Source organism: Scyliorhinus torazame, chromosome 5 (assembly GCF_047496885.1).
Source record: "Scyliorhinus torazame isolate Kashiwa2021f chromosome 5, sScyTor2.1, whole genome shotgun sequence".
Classification (NCBI taxonomy): domain Eukaryota; kingdom Metazoa; phylum Chordata; class Chondrichthyes; order Carcharhiniformes; family Scyliorhinidae; genus Scyliorhinus; species Scyliorhinus torazame.
Window position 1 is genome coordinate 149,164,963 of NC_092711.1, and position 20,555 is coordinate 149,185,517.

Genomic DNA, 20,555 nt, shown 5'->3' on the forward strand with positions numbered 1-20,555 from the left:
TTATTCTCCATTATAAACTCTCCTGTCTTTGCCTGCAATGAACCCACATTGGTCTTTGCGAATCTTTTCCTTTTCACATTTTGCAGGAACTTTTCCAGTCGTTTTTTTATGTTTCTCGCCAGTTTGCTCTCATATTCTATTTTCTCTTTATGAGTTTCTTGATCCTCCTTTGCTGAATTCTAGAACAAGTTTCCAATCCTCGGTGTTACACTTATTTTGGCAACTATATGAGTGATAAGATCTTTAATTTTATCTTCAAAAATGAGCCCAAGATCTGGTTGATTGGAGGTGTCCAAAAATGCAACTTTATTGCTAATTATCCACCTTGATTCTCTTGCATAGAAATAAATCAAAATTCAGATGAAATAATACATCAAAACATAATAAAGAGAGTTAAACAAAAACATAAGAAAATATTAGGAAATGAATAGATGGTTCAGAATTTCTTAAAGCATGAATACAGAATAAACTTTAGTCATGAAACTTTAGTCTTAAATAAATTCTTATCAATGGTCTAACCCCTTATTGGTTTCAAATTCTCAGCTGAGGCTTCCTGATTTATTCAAAAAACTCTTGTCACTTGGAGCATGATTTGTTATCCAGGCATTGGTCATTACTTAAAATTCATTAATGTCTATCAAATTAATTAAATGTCTACATGCTCCCGCCACGTGTACCAATCCTCTGAAGATAAGGTGTTCTGCATTAACCTTGCTTGTTGCTGAGGTTTTGCTACATTTTGTAAATGTTTCTGTTGCTAAGGCTGCAATACTTTTTCACTACTACATGTATTTGTAGAACAATGGTTTATTCATTTCGAGGGCTTTTATGCAACTTTTCTAGAAACCGTGTTAGATTCTGACACACATTAAGTTGCTGTACAGCAATTCTCATATTTTTATCTGAAACAATGACTTTGCCTTGTGGGTATTCCATTTTCTGTCTGTATGTATACTGAATTTAAGAATTATACTGCATTGATTCTTCAAGGTACCAATAAATCAGTGAAGCAATAAATCTGTAATCGATTAATGAGCCTCTTCCTTTGACCTGATGGAATCTTTAATTTTTCTTGTTAGTCACGGTTGCGTCACTTTTCCTGTTGGATTTTGTTTCTTAAAGGAATCTATATTTTATGTAAATATGTGATAATTCCTTAAATGCGACTGCCTGTGTATCATTACACATTTTATTGTAAGTTCCCAATCAACTTGGCCCTCATGGCTTGACCGTTTCCTTCTGAGACAGAACCATGTAACCACCATAGCCTATCTTCATCTGAACTGCATGCTTTGGGGTTCCAAACAGAAACAGGAACTATCTGTCATCTACCTTCCAAACACCCTTTCACTCTGTGATCCTGGTGAAATTTGAAGCCAAGTATTTGCCACAAGGCTCAAGAGCATCAGCCCACTGGAGGCAAAGTCGTGAGACCGGCCAGTCCAGCAGAACGAAACCCTCCGACCCTCCCCATTGACCAACTGACAGAATGAACACAATGCTGTTCTGGGTGTAATTGAGAATAGCAACAATAACAGCAGAATCCAACCCCTGTAATCACTTGTGACCTTGTTGGTGTCTCAGCAGGTACAAGGAAACACAGAATCCCTTCCCACATTGAGTGCAGGTGAATGTTCACTCCCCGGGGTGAACTGGCTGATGTCTCCGCAGGGTGGATAAATGTCTGAATCCCTTCCTACACTGAGAGCAGGTGAACGGCTTCTCCTCCGTGTGAACTCGCTGGTGGGACGTCAGGCTGGCTAATTGAATCTCTTCCCACACTGAGAGCAGGTGAACGGCTTCTCCTCCGTGCGAACTCGCCGGTGGGACGTCAGGCTGGCTGATTGATTGAATCTCTTCCCACACTGAGAGCAGTTCAATGGCCTCTCCCCAGTGTGAACCCTCTGGTGTGTTACAGGGTGAATGACTGACTGAATCCTTTCTCACACTGAGAGCAGCTGAATGGCCTCTCCCAGTGTGAATGCGCCGATGAGCTTCCAGTGCAGATGGGGCTTTGAATCCCTTCCCACAGTCCCGGCATTTCCACTGTTTCTCCATGTTTTGGGTCTCCTTGTGTCTCTCCAGGTTAGACAATTGAAGCCTTACTCATCCAGAGAACACGTGTACAGTCCCTCCCCGCTGTGAAGCTCTAACTGGTTGAAGCTCTTTTCACAGTCAGTGCTCTGGAACACACTCACTCGGGTGTGTGTGACCCAAAGAATCAAGTGACTCTGTCCGATCAAGATGTGATGTTTGAGATTTCTGTCTGTAATTCCTCCTTTTCTAATATCCTGGAAAAACAATTTACAAAATACATCGCTGTCAGTACAGGATAGAAACTCAGAACAGACAGTTCTAGTTTCCATGGAACATTCTTCCCTCTCTCATTCCCCAAAAGCTGTAAATCTCCATCCCACACACTCTCCCTCCATTCACTCTATCTAATATTCACCCTCCCAATTCTCCTGAAGGTGCTGATTCAGGCTGATTGACAGATCCCTGCTCACTGCTTCCTGTCCTGGACACAGAGATCAAAACAAATAGGAGCTGCAGTCGGCCATTTGGCCCATTAAACTTGCTCAACCCTTTATTTGTCGTATGAGGAACGGTTGAGGACTCTGGGTCTGTACTCGCTGGAGTTTAGAAGGATCGGGGGGGATCTTATTGAAACTTACAGGATACTGCGAGGCCTGGATGGAGTGGACATGGGGAGGATGTTTCCACTTGTAGGAAAAATGAGAACCAGAGGAGACAATCTCAGACTAAAGGGACGATCCTTTAAAACAAATGTGAGGAGGAATTTCTTCAGCCAGAGGGTGGTGAATCTGGAATTCTTTGCCGCATTTGAGTTTTCCTCATTTGGTAAGGCCCATGTGCCTCGGACACCAACGACATGGCCGGTAGGGACAAGCCCCGCCATCAAGGTAGCGGATTTAGTTGGACATTATCGATCAAGGCCAAATCACTGAGTGTCTTTAAGACAGAGATAGATAGGTTGTTGATTATTAAGGGGATCAGGGATTATGGGGAGAAGGCAGGAGAATGGGGATGAGAAAATATCAGCCATGATTGAATGGCGGAGCAGACTCGATGGGCCGAGTGGCCTAATTCGGCTCTTATTAGTGTCACAAGTAGGCAGACATTAACGCTGCAATGAAGTTTCTGTGACAATTAAGGCTGAACCTATCCAACCTTGGCTCCCTTACACAATTGAAATCCGGACCACCCCCTCCCATAATCAGCTGGTGAGAATCCAAATCCTAGATTTGACTATTTTGAAGGCAGTGCTGGATAGATTCTTGATAAGCAAGGGAGTGAAAGGTTATCGGGGGGTCGGTGGGAATGTGGAGTTGAGGTTACAATCAGATCAGCTGTGAACTTATTGAGGGGAGCCTGCTCCACAGTTTGGTTGTGGGATGCAGAATGTATTTATCCCATAACCTGACTCATTCCACTTCCCTTTCTCTTTCCTCTTTTTGGAGGTCATGTTTGGCTGATCCCACATGCTATTTACACGTATGAACCTTTTGGTGTTTGCTGCTACACAGAATCGGGCTGCCCTAAAATTCGGCCCCTTCAGTGAACGTCTGAGCACCCGGGACAAAACTGAATAGAACTGACCCCCCTAAAATTCGGCCGGTTAAGAAAGCCTCAATCACTGTATGGTTGTGTTAAAAGATGGCAGTGTTCGAAGACAGTTTCCGACCACTCCAAGCCTCAGCCATTATCAGGCTTTTTGTTTTCTTTGAAATAAGAACAAAAAGAAAGGGGGGTTTACACATAGTGACACTATAAAATGCAGAGATTAAGCAACAGATAATAACAAAAATGATGCTTGATCTCCCCAGGGCACCAACGGACGACGACACAGGATGAAACCTGGTATTCTCATCATCTGACTCAAAACGCAGGACATTGTGAACCTTTTATACCCCGGCTATCTGGTTTTCTCCATCTGACGCAGGGGAATGTGAGGACGGTGGGCAATGGACACACCCGGATAAGAGTATTATGTTCTGGTGTTTAGCACACTGGGCTAAATCGCTGGCTTTTAAAGCAGACCAAGCAGGCCAGCTGCATGGTTCAATTCCCGTACCAGCCTCCCCGAACAGGCGCCGGAATGTGGCGTCTAGGGGCTTTTCACAGTAACTCCATTGAAGCCTACTTGTGACAATAAGCGATTTTCATTTCAATAATCAGAGGTTTATTTACCAAAAGCCAAAGAGGACCTCGAATGAATGCTGTCTGAGTGTCACCACAAAAGGGGATTGGTGGGGATTTTCACAAAAGGGGATTGGTGGGGATTTTCAAATAATGGGTGTCCTGAAATTGGATGTCTTGCTTATAGCCTCGAAAAAGGATTAGAACTTGGACAAAAGTGCCCCGGGACACTCCTCGAGGGTCATTTCGCCCTAGGTGAGATCAGGACAGGACTAAAGTCAGCACGAGACAATAAATTAAACCCCCGACCTGAGGAAGTGCACGAGAGTCGGTTAAAATTGGCTTTTACACACAAAAACTTCACTAAAGTGATCCGATTAACCCAGGAGGTAACAAGGCAGATTAAGACAAGTGGAGCCACCATGTGGTGGGATGAGGTTTTGGACTCAGATGTTCAGTTACACTCGACCATTCACCTCATTTTACCCCTGGCTGCAATCCTGATCCTGTTCACACTAATGTACCTCATCATCCTCACAGTCCAATTCCGTAGGTGGGAAGCCAAAATAACCACACATCGGGACTTGGGACCCATGTTTGTGACACGGGCCCCCCAAATAGCACCAAATTAGAGGACCCTCTGGTACTCCTACTTGTTAGCACCAGTAACTGGAATTACTGTATTTACTTGAATGTGTATTCGTGTATTTGTTTTTTCGTTTTCCCTCTGTTTGTATTTTGTATGGGCATTTTTCATGTTTCTATAACTTGTTTTGTAGGTCATTTCATTATCATTTTACCTGTATATAGAACATACAGTGCAGACGAAGGCCATTCAGCCCATCGAGTCTGCACCGACCCACTTATGTCCTCACTTCCACCCTATCCCCGTAACCCAGTAACCCCTCCTAACCATTTTGGTCACTAAGGGCAGTTTATCATGGCCAATCCACCCAACCTGCACGTCTTTGGACTGTGGGAGGAAACCAGAACACCCGGAGGTACCCCACGCGCATGGGGAGAATGTGCAGACTACGCACGTACCACGACCCAACAGGGAATCGAACCTGGGACAGTGCTCAACACAGTTTCAAAAACAAGTAGCAGGATGGTCTGGACTGGGTACCAAATGTACTGGTTATAAGTTTACAGGAGGGACAGAGAATATGGCAGAGGGGGTGGAGTAGCCTTACTGATTAGAAATACTATCACTTCAATGGTGAGGATTGGATTTGTTTTTTGTCACGTGTACCGAGATACAGTGAAACGTATTGATCTGCGTACAGTTCTGACAGATCATTCCATACATGAGAATACACAGGGGAAACATCAATACACAATGTAAATACATAGACACAGGCATCGGGTGAAGCATACAGGAGTGCAGCACTACTCAGTGGAGGAGATGTGTGATGAGATCAGGTCAGTCCATAAGAGGGTCGTTTAGGAGTCTGGTAACAGCGGAGAAGAAGATGTTTTTGAATCTGTTAGAACATAGAACATACAGTGCAGAATGAGGCCATTCGGCACATCGAGTCTACACCAAACCACTTGAGCCCTCACTTCCACACCATCCCCGTAACCAATAACTCCGAACCTTTTTGGTCACTTAAGAGCAATTTGTCATGGCCAATCCACCTAACCTGCACGTCTTTGGACGTATTAGTGCGTGTTCTCAGACTTTTGTATCTCTTGCCCGATGGAAGAAGTTGGAAGTGTGAATAAGCCGGATGGGAGGGGTCTTTGATTATGCTGTCGCTATCCCAAAGCAGCGGGAGGTGCAGACAGAGTCAATGGATGGGAGGTGGGTTTCTGTGATGGACTGGGCAGTGTTCACGATTCTCTGTAGTTTCTTACGGTCTTGGACCGAGCAGTTGCCAGGCTAGGCTGTGATGCAGCCAGATAGGATGCTTTCTATGGTGCATCTGTAAAAGTTGGTAAGAGTTAATGTGGACATGCTGAATTTCCTTAGTTTCCTGAGAAAGTATAGGCACTGTTGTGCTTTCTTGGTCGTAGCGTCGACATTGGTGGACCAGGACAGATTGTTGGTGACGTGCACACCCAGGAATTTGAAGCTGTAGTCTCTCTTTCCCACATTTTCCATGATGCCTCCGGTGCTGCCCACCGAGTCTGAAATATATAACGGGTCGAAGGGGAATGGCAATGGAGAGCGCGGACACCCCTGCCTCGTCCCATCACCCCCGGTACACAGTCCTCAATTTGTGAGGCCAACATCTTCGTCACTACCTTGGCATCTACATTCAAAAATGATATCGGGCGGTATGACCCACACTGCTCCGGGTCCTTGTCCCTCTTTAAAATCAGAGAGCTGGAAGCCTGCGACAATGTCAGGGGAATTCCCCCACGCTTCATTATACACCATCATCAGGAACCCATCCAGCCCCGGGGACTTCCCTACCTGCATCGCCCCCATACCATCCAATATCTCCCTCAGCCCTGCCTGCATCACCCCCATACCATCCATCACCTCCCTCAGCCCTGCCTGCATCGCCCCCATACCATCCATCACCTCCCTCAGCCCTGCCTGCATCGCCCCCATACCATCCATCACCTCCCTCAGCCCTGCCTGCATCGCCCCCATACCATCCATCACCTCCCTCAGCCCTGCCTGCATCGCCCCCATACCATCCATCACCTCCCTCAGCCCTGCCTGCATCGCCCCCATACCATCCATCACCTCCCTCAGCCCTGCCTGCACCACCCCCACACCATCCACTACCTCCCCCAGCCCTGCCTGCATCACCCCCACACCATCCATCACCTCCCTCAGCCCTGCCTGCATCACCCCCACACCATCCATCACCTCCCTCAGCCCTGCCTGCATCACCCCCACACCATCCATCACCACCCTCAGCCCTGCCTACATCACCCCCATACCATCCATCACCTCCCTCAGCCCTGCCTGCATCGCCCCCATACCATTCATCACCTCCCTCAGCCCTGCCTGCATCGCCCCCACACCATCCATCACCTCCCTCAGCCCTGCCTGCATCGCCCCCATACCATCCATCACCTCCCTCAGCCCAATTGGGGCCCCCATCCCTGAACCAGCCCCTCCTCCACTTTGGGAAACTCTAAACCATCCAGGAACCGCCGCATCCCCTCCTCTCCAGTTGGGGGCTCCGACTCATAGAGCCTCCTCTCAAAAGCCTCAAACACCCCATTCACCACCTGATCCTTATCATCCCTCACTCTACCAATCTCCCTCACCGCCTACCGCTTTCTCAGCTGATGGGCCAACATCCTGCTCTCCTTTTCCCCGTAATCATACACTGCCCCTCTGGCTCTCCGCAATGGTCCCATTGCCTTCCCCGTGGAAACTAGCCCAAACTCCAACTGCAGCCTCTGCCTCTCCTTCAACAGACCTGCCTCCGGTGCCTCCGAATATCTCCTGTCCACCCGCAACATCTCATCCACCAGCCTTGCCCTCTCCTCCCGCTCCATTTTCTCCCTGTGCGCCTGAATTGATACAAACTCCCCCCTGACTACGGCCTTAAGTGCCTCCCACAGCATGGTGGCTGTGACCTTCCCCGTGTCTTTCAGCTCCACGTAGCCCCAAATAGCAGCCCTCACCCCAGTCAATCCGGAGTATACCGAGTGCACATGGGAGAAGTATAAAACCTCCGTCGCTCTCGGCCTCCAAAACCTCCAGAGGTCACCCCTCCCCTCCCCTCCCTCCCTCCATAAACCCCCTCGGCCCACCACCCCCCTCCCGGATTGTCTACAATACTCCCCACCTCGAACACAAACCTCTTATTAACCAATACTGCCACCCCTCTCGTCTTCATATCCAGACCCGAATGGAACATCTGCCCCACCCACTCTTTCCTCAGTCTTGTCTGGTCCAAAGTTTCAGGTGCGTCTCCTGCAAAAAAAGCCACGTCCGCCTTCAGACTGCTCAAACGCATGGATACACGCGACCGTTTAACCGGCCCATTCAACCCCCTCACGTTCCACATGACCAGGAAAGCCGGGAGGCTCCCCGCCCCCTTCCGATCAACCATATTCCTTTTTTGGGCCAGTCCCCAGCCCATATCACGTGCCCCTCCAGGCCGTCGGATGTCACCGCCATCGATTCCTTCCCAACTGCAGCAAACCAACCACACCCATGGCAGCAACACTCCACCCTCCCCCCCCCCCCCCAAAATAAAACACCGTCCCCCCCCTTCCCACGCCATCCCCCTACTTCACTCCTATTAACTGGTCTGCCCAGCTAGCATGGCGGCCCCCGCCCAAAGCCTCCAACCACCCTGACTCCCTCCAATTCCCCTCCCCCCCCGACCATCTCAACTGTCGACCCCTAAAGAGCAACAAAATCACTGCCTTCCTGCCAAGACCTGCCCCAGAATACCCACCCCCAGACACTTCAGAAACCACTCACAACTCCTCCAAAGTTCAATGTCCTCGCATTCCTCTCAGTCCATAGCCTCTCATAAATTCTATCTCCTCCTCTGGCATGTCGAAATAAAGCTCTCGTTCTTGGAAAGTCACCCACAGGTGGGCCAGGTATAATACCCCAAACTTCACCCCCTTTTCAAAGACGGCAGCCTTAATCCGATTAAACCCGGCCTTCCCCTTCCCCAACTCCGCGTTCAGGTCCTGGTGCACCCGCAGCTCAGTCCCTTGCCAGGTACATTTTCTGGTCTGCCTCACCCATTAAAGGATCTTTTCCTTGACCAGAAAGCGGTGCAACTGTACCAGCATTGCCCTCGGTGGCACGACTGCCTGTGGCCCCGTCCTTATGGCCTGTGCACTCGGTCCACCACCAGAGGCCATTCGAAGGCCCTATCCCCCATCATGTTCTCCAGAATCCTTGTCACACACAAAGCGGCCTCCGCACCTTCAATGCCTTCAGGTATTCCTTAAATTTGCTGGCTGGAGTGATTCTTCAGATCCTCCACTTTCTCCCTCATCCTCTTCAAACTCTCCAGCATCACTCCCACTTCTGCCATCAACGAGGCCAACTGCTCCTCGTGCTTCCCCCACCGCCGTCTCCACTTTCTGGATTGCCTGGCCCTGGGACTTCAGCCTTTGTTTAACTCGCTCGATCCCAGATCTCAGCGATTCTACCACATTGGCCAGGTCTTCCAGGGCCTCTTTCCTCTGTTATAGGAACTTGTTCAGAAATTCTACCAACTGTTCCGTCGACCGCTGGGCAGGCAAATGCCTCCCTTGTCCTCAACCATCTTTTCCTGTGGCACACCACATAGACTCTCCTGCTCCCACTGCCCTTTCTTTTTTGCACCAGTCCTTGTCCACAGAGCCATCCACCAACCACACCAGAGGAGTATTACCTTCCCTGGGCACTCCTGTACCTATTGCCTTCAAATAACAAGCCCTTCTGGCAGAAAAAGACCACACAAAAAAATGTCTTGAGTGGGAACCACCAAATGTGTGACCACTCACTCCATGGTCACCACCGGATGCCCCTGGTTGGAGATTCTAAACCTAAGGGCCATAGTCTAAAAATGAGGGCGAGACCGTTCAAGAGAGATGTTGGGAAGAACTTCTTCACTCAAAGAGTTGTAGAAGTTTTGAACTCTCTCCCACAAACTTCATTTGAAGTTAGATCAGTTGTTAATTTTAAATGAGATAGATAAATTTTTGTAAATCAAAGATATTAACGGATATGGGCCAAAGGCAGGTATATAGAGTTAGGTCACAGATTAGCCATGATCACATTGAATAACGGGACAGGCTCCAAGGGCTGAATGGCCTACTCCAGTTCCTATGTTCCTAAAAGTTGTAAATCTCCATCCCACACACTCTCCCTCCATTCTCACTCTGCTATTTTTAATATTCACCCTCCCAATTTTCCTGAAGGTGCTGATTCAGGCTGTTTGCCAGATCCATGCTCATTGCTTTATAATAGTAATAATCTTTATTGTCACAAGTAGGCTTACATTAACATTGCAATGAAATAACTGTGAAAATCCCTGAGTAGCCACATTCCGGCGCCTGTTCGGGTAGACAGAGAGAGAATTCAGAATGTCCAAATTACTGACACGCTGATTTAGCACAGTGGGCTAAAGAGCTGGCTTGTCAAGCAGAATAAGGCCAGCAGCGCAGGTTCAATTCCCATACCAGCCTCTCTGAACAGGTGCTGGAACGTAGCGACTAGGGGCTTTTCACAGTAACTTCATTTGAAGTCTACTTGTGACAAGAAGCAATTTTCATTACACCTAACAGCATGTCTTTCAGGACTTGTGGGAGGAAACCGGAACACCTGGAGGAACCCCACGGAGACACAGGGAGAACGTGCAGACTCTGTACAGCCAGTGACGCAAGTGGGAATCAAACCTGGGACTCTGGAGCTGTGAAGCAACAGTGCTAATTACTATGCTATCATGCGCTTCAAGACAGAACAAATAGGAGCTGCATTTGGCCCATCAAGCCTGCTGAACCATTCGATGAGATAATTGGTCCCTCTACCTCAGCATCATTTCCCCAGGTTCTAACCCTACAGGAGGCCAATGGATCTGCAGCTCATTCCCTCAGGCCTGACCCGAGTACAATCTACCTGGATGAGGGAGGCAGAGCTACAACCATAACCCAGGGGCCTTTGTGACATAAACACATCAGCCCAAGTGTGGGTCGGGGACAGGAGACCTTTCAAGCGACCGCCGGGCCAAGCACATTGGAACCACCCAGAGGTTCGGCCCAAAAGCCTGGTCCCACTGTCTGTGCGGCGTCTGCACGTTCTCCCCATGTCAAGTTGAGGGAGCAAAGGATGTCAATGTCTTTCAGAGAGAGAGACCTGGGCCAACCTTTCCAGAGTCTGGAAACGCCCTGGATTCACTTCCTTTCCCTTCAGTTGCTGTAAGTGACCAAATGAAGGTGAGAATGAGAAAAGAAATGGAAAGGGGGAGAAAATAAAGTGTTTTACTCACAGATGTTGGAGACAGGAGGACGTTTCTATTGCGTGAAGCTCAATCATCATTTACACAAAGCCCGCGCGCTGATTGGCTGGAGGGCCAAAGTTCTTCCGGGCCTCCAATTCCTTTCATTGGTCAATACGTCAGCCGGAAGGTCAGGGGGTGGGCTCTCCGCCGCACATGCGCAGTCCCGGCCGGGGGGAGGGGAAGGTCACTGACTGGGTTGTTCTCCCGTCAGACCCGCAGCACCGGCCGGCGACACCGAGCAGTGAGTCCCGAGGCTCTCGGCAGCTTGACCAGGCTGCACGGAAAGAGCTGAAGCGGCTCCCTGACTCCCTGTCGGAAGGGAAGCCGCGCACCTCCCGCCAGACACCCGCAAATGTAAATATTTTTATTACTTTTGTTTTCATCATTTTTCAAACAATGAAAGCAGCAGAAAAACTGGCGGGAAATGGGCCCCGAGAACAAGAGATATTGCCGCAGAAATACAACCAGACATTGAGAATTCATTCAGAACAGGATATCTGAGGGAGCACAGCCTCCAGATCAAATGTCAGCAATTCAACAACCAGTCAACATGTTCACACAGTGAGTGGGGAAAGAGGGTTAGATTCTATAAAAACAGGAGGATAACAATGCAGCTCACACACCCCAAAGTATTAAGACCATAAGACATAGGAGCGGAAGTAAGGCCATTCGGCCCATCGAGCCCACTCCACCATTCAATCATGGCTGATTTCAACTCCATTTACCCGCTCTCTCTCCATAGCCCTTAATTCCTCGAGAAATCAAGAATTTAACAACTTTTGTCTTAAAGACACTCAACGTCCCAGCCTCCACCGCCCTCTATGGCAATGAATTCCACAGACCCACCATTCTCTGGCTGAAGAAATTTCTCCTCATCTGTTCTAAAGTGACTCCCTTTTATTCTAAGGCTGTGCCCCCGGGTCCTAGTCTCCCCTGCTAATGGAAACAACTTCCCGACGTCCACCCTATCTAAGCCATTCATTATCTTGTAAGTTTCTATTAGATCTCCCCTCAACCTCCTAAACTCCAATGCATATAATCCCAGGATCCTCAGACGTTCATCGTATGTTAGGCCTACCATTCCTGGGAAGGTATGAACAGTTTTACCAAGTCTGAAAGCGAATAAATCCCCAGGGCCAAGTGAGATGTATTCCAGGCTGCTGTGGAAGGCAAGGAAGGAGAGGCTCTGACAATTTTCAAATCTTCTCTGGCCACAGGAGGGGTGGCCGGGGGACTGGAAGACAGCTAATGTGGTGCCATTATTCAAGAAAGCAAATAGGAACAAACCAGGAAATTACAAGCCAGTGAGTCTATCTTCACTGCCAGGGAAACTACTGGAAAACATTCTGAGGGACAGAATTAATCTCCACTTGGAGAGGCAAAGATTAAAAAAGGGAGAGCATGTCTTACAAATTTGATTGACTTTTTTGAGGAAGTGACTAGGCTGTAGATGTGGATAGTGCATTGATGTAGTCGACATGGTGTTTAGTAAGGCTTTTCACAAACTCTCACATGGGAGGCTGATGCAGAAGATAAGAGCCCAGGGGATTCAGGGCAATTTGGCAAATTGGATCCCAAACTGGCTCAGTCGTAGGAGGCAGAGGGTGATGTTTGAAGGTTGTTTTTGTGCCTGGAAGCCTGTGCCCAGCGGTGTTCTGCAGGGATCAGTGCTGGGTCACTTGTTGTTTGTAGTACACATTAATGATCTGGATGTGAATGTAGGAGGTATAATTAGGAAGTTCACAGCTGACACAAAAATTTGTGGTGTGGTAAATGGTGAGGAACAAGGCCTTAGATTACAGGACAATATAGATGGGCTTGCTAGATGGGCAGAAGAGGGGCAGCAGGGTGGTGCAGTGGTTAGCACTGCCATCTCCCGGCACCGAGGACCCAGAAACTATCCCGGACACATTCCAGAAATTCACTCCCTTTCTGATAGGTGCTTGTCTGCCTCTCCCAATCTGTGTGTCAATTATAATCCCCCATTAATACTACTCTGCCTTTGCTACACACTTGCTTCATTACTGCCTTTATACAATCTAGCACCTCAGAACTGCCACCAAGGGGTCGATACACAACACCCATTACAGTTTGAGATTGTTTTCTTCCTCAGTTCCACCCCTGTTGTCTCCACTGGATGCTTTCCCCTCACTATTTCCTCCCTCACCATTGAGGTGATAGTATTTCTGATCAGTAAGGCTGATCCACCCCCTCTGCCATATTCTCTGTAAACTTTATAACGGTATATTTAGTTCCCAGTCCTGTCCCAGCCAAGTCTCTGAAATAGCGACGACATTATAATCTTCAACTTGCATTTGCGCCTGCAGCTCGTCTAGTTTATTCCTTACACTCCGTGCATTTGTCTATAGAACCTTAATCGGGCTGTTCCCCCTGACCGCTCCCTCAGCACTGCTTCTTTGTTATTTGCTTGTTTGTTTGTTATTTGCTTGTTTGTTATTTGCTTGTTTGTTATTTGCTTGTTTGTTACTTTTCACTTTTGCTTTAACCAGTATACTACTTGTAGTTTTGTCATTAGCTGCAGTTCCTGACGTTAGGTTCCTGACTACCTCTCTATTTATTAGTGGATAATCAGAGGCTTTTCCCCAGGGTAGAGGGGTCAATTACTAGGGGGCATAGGTTTAAGGTGAGAGGGGCAAAGTTTAGAGTAGATGTACGAGGCAAGTTTTTTACGCAGAGGGTAGTGGGTGCCTGGAACTCACTACCGGAGGAGGTAGTGGAGGCAGGGACGATAGGGACATTTAAGGGGCATCTTGACAAATATATGAATAGGATGGGAATAGAAGGATACGGACCCAGGAAGTGTAGAAGATTGTAGTTTAGTCGGGCAGTATGGTCGGCACGGGCTTGGAGGGCCGAAGGGCCTGTTCCTGTGCTGTACATTTCTTTGTTCTTTGTTCTTTGTTCTTATCCTTTCCATGAGGACACTGGTCCCAGATCGGTTCAGGTGGAGACCGTCCCAATGGTACAGATCCCCCCTGTAATGGAACCCCTCTTTCCCACACCACTCCTTTAGCCACGTGTTTACTTCCCTAATTTTCTCATCTCTATGCCAATTTGCACGTGGCTCGGGGAATAACCCAGAGATAATCCAGGGGACCTGTTCTTTAATTTTGTTCCTCGTTCCTGATATTCCCAAACAGGTCCTCTTTCCGAGTCTTGCCAATGTTGTTTGTCCCAATGTGGACCACAACAACTGGATCCTCCCCCTCCCTCTCCAATATCCTTTCAAGCCAGTTAGAGATGCCCCTCACCCTGGCACCGGGCAGGCAACATACCAAGTGGGACTCTCGGTCCTGCTTCCAAAGGATGTTATCAGTTCCCCTAATTATAGAATCCCCGACAACTACCACTCCCCCCCCTGCTTGAATGGCCTCCCATACCAGCGTGCAGTGGTCAGCCAGCTCATCCTTCCGACAGTCACTGCTCCGATACCCTGCCCCTCCGAGTCCGCTCCCTGGAGACTCGGCTGTGAATCCCCGAGATAAGGTTTCTGTACTCGCAGCTCCGAAACTCCGTCCCTCCGAGTCCACTCCCTGGAGACTAGGTATGGGGAATAGGTGTATAAGGCTCTGGTCAGACCCCATTTGAAGTATTGTGAGCAGTTTAGGGACCCGTATCTAAGGAAGGATGTGCTGACCTTGGAAAGGGTCCAGAGGAGGTTCACAAGAAGGATCCCTGGAATGAAGAGCTTGTCGTATGAGGAACGGTTGAGGACTCTGGATCTGTATACATTGGAGTTTAGAAGGATGAGGGGGAATCTTATTGAAACTCACAGGACACTGCGGGGCCTGGATAGAGTGGACGTGGAGAGGGTGTTTCCACTTGTAAGAAAAACTAGAACAAGGGATTGTTCTAAAATTAGACAATCTCAGTCTCAAGGAACGATCCTTTAAAACAGTGGTACGTTTCTGGAACATACCTCTTCATTCACCTGAGGAAGGAGCAGCGCTCCGAAAGCTAGTGACATCGAAACAAACCTGTTGGACTTTAACCTGGTGATGTAAGACTTCTTACTGTACTTTAAAACAGATGAGCAGGAATTTCTTCAGCCAGTGGGTGGTGAATCAGTGGAACTCTTTGCCGCAGAGGGCTGTGGAGGCCAAATCACTGAGTGTCTTTAAGAAAGAGGTAGCTAGGTTCTTGATTAATAAGGGGGTTAAGGGTTATGGGCAGAAGGCAGGAGAATGGGGATGAGAAAAGTATCAGCCATGATAGAATGGTGGAGCAGAGTCGATTGGCCGAGTGCCCTAATTCTGCTTCTATGTCTTATGGTCTTGTGGTATTGGAGCCGAGGTATTGGAGAATGAGAGAACAAAGAATGGTCCAAAGAAATTAGAATTATCTGTTCTGAATTTCTATCCTGGACTGAGTGTTGACTTTTGTAAACTCCTTTTACAGATATTACAAAAGGAGGAATTCACCAAAGATCTCAATTGTCACGTCTCGGTCTTACAGAGTCACTCGATACCTTGGGATCTGAATATCATCGGCCTTTGAATCTAGAAGGAGAATTGTTTACCCGATCTGTCGGCATCAAAACATTTTAAACATCAGTGTGACTGGAAAAGCACCGAGACACACTCACCCGAGTGAGAGTGTTCCAGAGCACTGACTGTGGAAAGAGCTTTCACCAGTTACACAGCCTGAAAAAAACATCACACCATTCACAGCGGTGAGAGACCATACACGTGTTCTGTGTGTGGACGAGACTTCATGTCCAACATGGAGAGACACGAGGAGATGCAAAACATGAGGAAACCGTGGAAATGTGGGGACTGTGGGAAGGAATACAGATTCCCATCTCGGCTGGAGAGTCATCGACGCTTTCACACTGGGGAGAGGCCGTTCACCTGCTCTGTGTGTGGGAAAGGATTTACTCAGTTCTCCAACCTGAAGAAACACCAGCCAGTTCACACTGGGGAGAGGCCATTCTCCTGCGCTCAATGTGGGAAAGCATTCACTCAGTTATCCAGCCTGAAGTCACACCAGCGGTTTCACACTGGGGAGAGGCCGTTCACCTGCTCTCAGTGTGGGAAGGGATTCCGTCAGTTATCCAGCCTGAAGTCACACCAGCGAGTTCACACTGGGGAGAGGCCGTTCACCTGCTTTCAGTGTGGGAAGGAATTTCCTTGCTTATCCACCCTGAAGAGACACCAGCGAGTTCACAGTGGGGAGAAGCCTTTTAGATGCTCTCAATGTGGGAAAGCATTCACTCAGTTATCCAGCCTGAAGACACACCAGCGAGTTCACACAGGGGAGAGGCCATTCATCTGCTCCCAGTGTGGGAAGGGATTCAGTGATTCATCCTCCCTGTGGGCACATAAGCGAGTTCACACTGGGGAGAGGCCGTTCACCTGCCCTCAGTGTGAGAAGGGATTCCCTCGGTTACCGGACCTGAAGAAACACCAGCGAATTCACACTGGGGACAAGCCATTCACCTGCTCTCAGTGTGGGAAGGGATTCACTCAGTTATCCAGCCTGCTGAGACACCAGCAAATTCACACTGGGGAGAGGCCGTTCACCTGCTCCCAGTGTGGGAAGGGATTCAGTGATTCATCGAACCTGCGGGGACACCAGCGAGTTCACAATGGGGAGAAGGCAATCACGTGTTCTGAGTAGGGGAAGGTAATTAGTGATCCATCCCACCTGCAGAGACGCCGGCGAGTTCATGCTGGGTAGAGTCCGTTCACCTCTCAGTGTGGGAAGGGATTACATGATTCATTGCACCTGCTGAGACACCAACAAGTTCCCAGTTGATTACAGGGGTTGGTTTCTGCTCTCAATTACATCCAGGACTGCATTTTGTTCATTCTAACTGTTGGTCAATGGGGAGGGTCGCAGGTTTCTTTCTGTTGGACTTGGCAGTCTCACGGCTTTGTCTCCAGTGGGCTGATGCTCTGCGAGCCTTGTTGCGACTACCTTGTTTTAAATTTCACAAGGATCACAGAGTGAAGGGGTGTTTGGAAGTTAGAAGATATTTAGTTTGCATTTCTGTTTGGATGCCCCCCAAGTCCTGCCACATTGCCATGAAGATGGGCCCTGGTGGTTACATGTTTTTTCTGTTTAATTTCTCTGGGTGTTTCTCACAGAAGAAAACTATCAGGGTATGGGGGGGGCAAGTTGTCTGAGGTGGGCTGGGAAACCACATTAAATGGTATGATGGGAGACTGGCAATAGCTAATATTTAAGCAATTGTTATTTATCTACAGGGCGTCAGTTAGCTCAGTTGGCTGTATGATTGATTCATGATAGCAGGGGTACAGCTGTCGTACTGGCTGAGGTTATCCATGAAGGGTCCACCTTCGCAACATTGCCCCTCGCCTGAGGTGTGGTTACCCTCAGGTTAAATCACCAGTTATCTCGCACTCTCTCTCAAAAGGGAGATCAGCCTGTGGTCCTCTGGGACTTTAGCAACTCTCATTTCACATATCTACACCAAATATAGATTCCTTCAGGGAACAAAAATCCAACAGAAAAAGTGATGCAAACGTGTCTAACAAGAAAAGTTAAAGATTCCATTAGATCAAAGGAAGAGACTCATAAAGTGGCCAAAATAGTAGTAAGCCTGAGGACTGGGAACTTGGTTTAGAATTCAGCAAAGGAAGACCAAGAAACTGATAAAGCGAAAGTAGAATATGAGAGCAAACTGAAGATAAACATAAAAACCGACTGGAAAAGCTCCGATAGGAATGTGAAAAGGAAATGATTCGCAAAGACCAATGTGGGTCCATTCCAGACAGAGACAGGAGAGTTTATAATGGGGAATAAGGAAATGGCAGAGAAATTAAACAATGTGTCTGTCTTCACAGAGGAAGATACAGAAATTGTCCCCAAAACACTGGAGAACCAAGGGTGTAGTGAGCAGGAGGAACTGAAAAAGATTAATAATTGTGAAAAAGTAGTTCTGAAGAAATTAAGAGGTTGAAAGTTATATATCCCCAAAAGCTGATGCTCTACATCACAGAGTGTTGAAAGAGGCGGCTGTAGAGATGGTGGATACATTGGTGATCATCTTTCAAAATTCTATAGATTCTGGAATGCAGATTGGAAGGTGGTAAATGTAACCCCACTATTTAAGGAGGGAGAGAGAAAATGAGGAACCACAGACCCATTAGCCTGACATCAGAAGGTGGGAAAATGCCACAATCTATTAATGGCGCGGCAACGTGGCACAGTGATTAGCACTGTTGCTTCACAGCACCAGGGTCCCAGGTTCAATTCCGGGCTTGGGTCACTGTCTGTGCAGAGTCTGCACGTTCTCCCCTGTGTCTGCGTGGGTTTCCTCCGGGTGCTCCGGATTCTCCCACAAGTCCTGAAAGACGTGTTGTTAGGTGAATTGGACATTCTGAATCCTTCCTCTGTGTACTCGAACAGGCTGGAATGTGGCGACTCGGAAATTTTCACAGTAACATCATTGCAGAGTTAATGTAAGCCTATTTGTAACAATAATAAAGATTATTATTATTAAAGGATGTGATAGAATATGAATTAGGAGCAGGAGTAGGCCACTCGGCCCCTCGGGCCTGCTCCACCATTCAATAGGTTCATGGCTGATCTGATTGTAACTTCAACTCCACATTCCTGCCGACCCTCCGATAACCTCTCACCCCCTTGCTTATCAAGAATCTATCCAGCTCTGCCTTCCAAATATTTAAAGACTGCTTCCACTGCCCTTTGAGGAAGAGAGTTGCAAACACTCGCGACCCTCTGAGAGAAATGGGCAAGTTATTACTTTTAAAGTGACTCCAATTTCTAGATTCTCCCACAAGAGAGTATTTCGAGTATTGAAAGTCAAAGAGATCTAGGAGTACAGGTCCACAGGTCATTGAAAGGGGCAACACAGGTGGAGAAGGTAGTCAAGAAGGCATACGGCATGCTTGCCTTCATTGGCCGGGGCATTGAGTATAAGAATTGGCAAGTCATGTTGCAGCTGTATAGAACCTTAGTTAGGCCACACTTGGAGTATAGTGTTCAATTCTGGTCGCCACACTACCAGAAGGATGTGGAGGCTTTGGAGAGGGTGCAGAAGAGATTTACCAGAATGTTGCCTGGTATGGAGGGCATAAGCTATGAGGAGCGATTGAATAAACTCGGTTTGTTCTCTCTGGAACGAAGGAGGTTGAGGGGCGACCTGATAGAGGTATACAAAATTATGAGGGGCATAGACAGAGTGGATAGTCAGAGGCTTTTCCCCAGGGTAGAGGGGTCAATTACTAGGGGGCATAGGTTTAAGGTGAGAGGGGCAAGGTTTAGAGTAGATGTACGAGGCAAGTTTTTTACGCAGAGGGTAGTGGGTGCCTGGAACTCGCTACCGGAGGAGGTAGTGGAAGCAGGGACGATAGGGACATTTAAGGGGCATCTTGACAAATATATGAATAGGATGGGAATAGAAGGATACGGACCCAGGAAGTGTAGAAGATTGTAGTTTAGTCAGGCAGTATGGTCGGCGCGGGCTTGGAGGGCCGAAGGGCCTGTTCCTGTGCTGTACATTTCTTTGTTCTTTGTTTGTTTGTTAAGAGGAAATTCATAAGACCATAAGACATAGGAGCAGAATTAGGCCACTCGGCCCTTCGAGTCTGCTCCGCCATTCAATCATGGCTGATACTTTTCTCATCCCCATTCTCCTGCTTTCCCCCCATAACCCCTGATCCCCTTATTAATCAAGAACTGATCTATCTCTGTCTTAAAGATACTCAGTGATTTGGCCTCCACAGCTTTCGGCAGCAAAGAGTTCCACAGATTCACCACCCTCTGGCTGAAGAAATTCCTCCTCATCTCTGTTTTAAAGGATTGTCCCTTTAGTCTGAGATGATGTCCTCTGGTTCTAGTTTTTCCTACAAGTGGAAACATCCTCTCCACGTCCACTCTATCCAGGTCACACAGTACCCTGTAAGTTTCAATAAGATCTCCCCTCATCCTTCTAAACTCCAACGAGAACAGACCCAGAGTCCTCAACCGTTCGTCATACGACAAGCTCTTCATTCCAGGGATCATTCTTGTGAACCTCCTCTGGACCCTTTCCAAGGCCAGCACATCCTTCCTTAGATACAGGGCCCAAAACTGCTCACAATACTCCACATGGGGTCTGACCAGAGCTTTATATAGCCTTAGGAGTACATCCCTGGTCTTGTATTCTAGCCCTCTCGACATAAATGCTAACATTGCACAAACTGCCGACTGAACCTGCATGTTAACTTCAAGAGAATCTTGAGCAAGGACTCCCAAGTCCCTTTGTGCTTCTGATTTCCTGAGCATTTCCCCATTTAGAAAATAGTCTATGCCTCCATTTTTCCTTCCAAAGTGCATCACCTCACAATTTTCCACATTGCATTCCATCTGCCACTTATTTGCCCACTCTCCTAGCCTGTCCAAGTCCTTCTGCAGCCGCCCTGCTTCCTCAATACTACCTGCCCCTCTCCTGATCTTTGTATCATCTGCATACTTAGCAAC

The 20,555-nt window shown here is 47.9% G+C and overlaps 1 protein-coding gene and 1 long non-coding RNA gene across 3 annotated transcripts; one reads left to right on the forward strand and one right to left on the reverse strand.

The window, feature by feature from the left end:
• Positions 1-282: 282 nt before the first annotated feature.
• LOC140420076 (uncharacterized) lies at positions 283-11,271 on the reverse strand. The gene is made up of 2 exons (XR_011946174.1): positions 11,073-11,271; positions 283-2,291 (listed from the first exon to the last, which is right to left on the reverse strand). It is a non-coding gene; the product is annotated as an uncharacterized lncRNA (long non-coding RNA).
• Positions 11,272-11,320: 49 nt separating this feature from the next.
• LOC140420060 (uncharacterized) lies at positions 11,321-19,343 on the forward strand. 2 transcript variants are annotated; one of them, XM_072504084.1, is made up of 2 exons: positions 11,321-11,438; positions 15,504-19,343. In XM_072504084.1, exon 2 carries the CDS (start codon positions 15,819-15,821, stop codon positions 16,722-16,724), a length of 906 nt encoding a protein of 301 aa, XP_072360185.1. In that variant the 5' UTR covers positions 11,321-11,438; positions 15,504-15,818; the 3' UTR covers positions 16,725-19,343. The 2 variants fall into 2 exon arrangements, with proteins under 2 accessions (XP_072360185.1, XP_072360184.1); XM_072504083.1 differs by lacking the exon at positions 11,321-11,438 and adding an exon at positions 11,446-11,645.
• The last annotated feature ends 1,212 nt before the right edge of the window (positions 19,344-20,555 follow it).

What these genes read in the sequence shown, in the direction of transcription:
- LOC140420060 (XM_072504084.1), top strand. Translation starts at nt 15,819, where the DNA reads ATGTCCAACATGGAGAGACACGAGGAGATGCAAAACATGAGGAAACCG.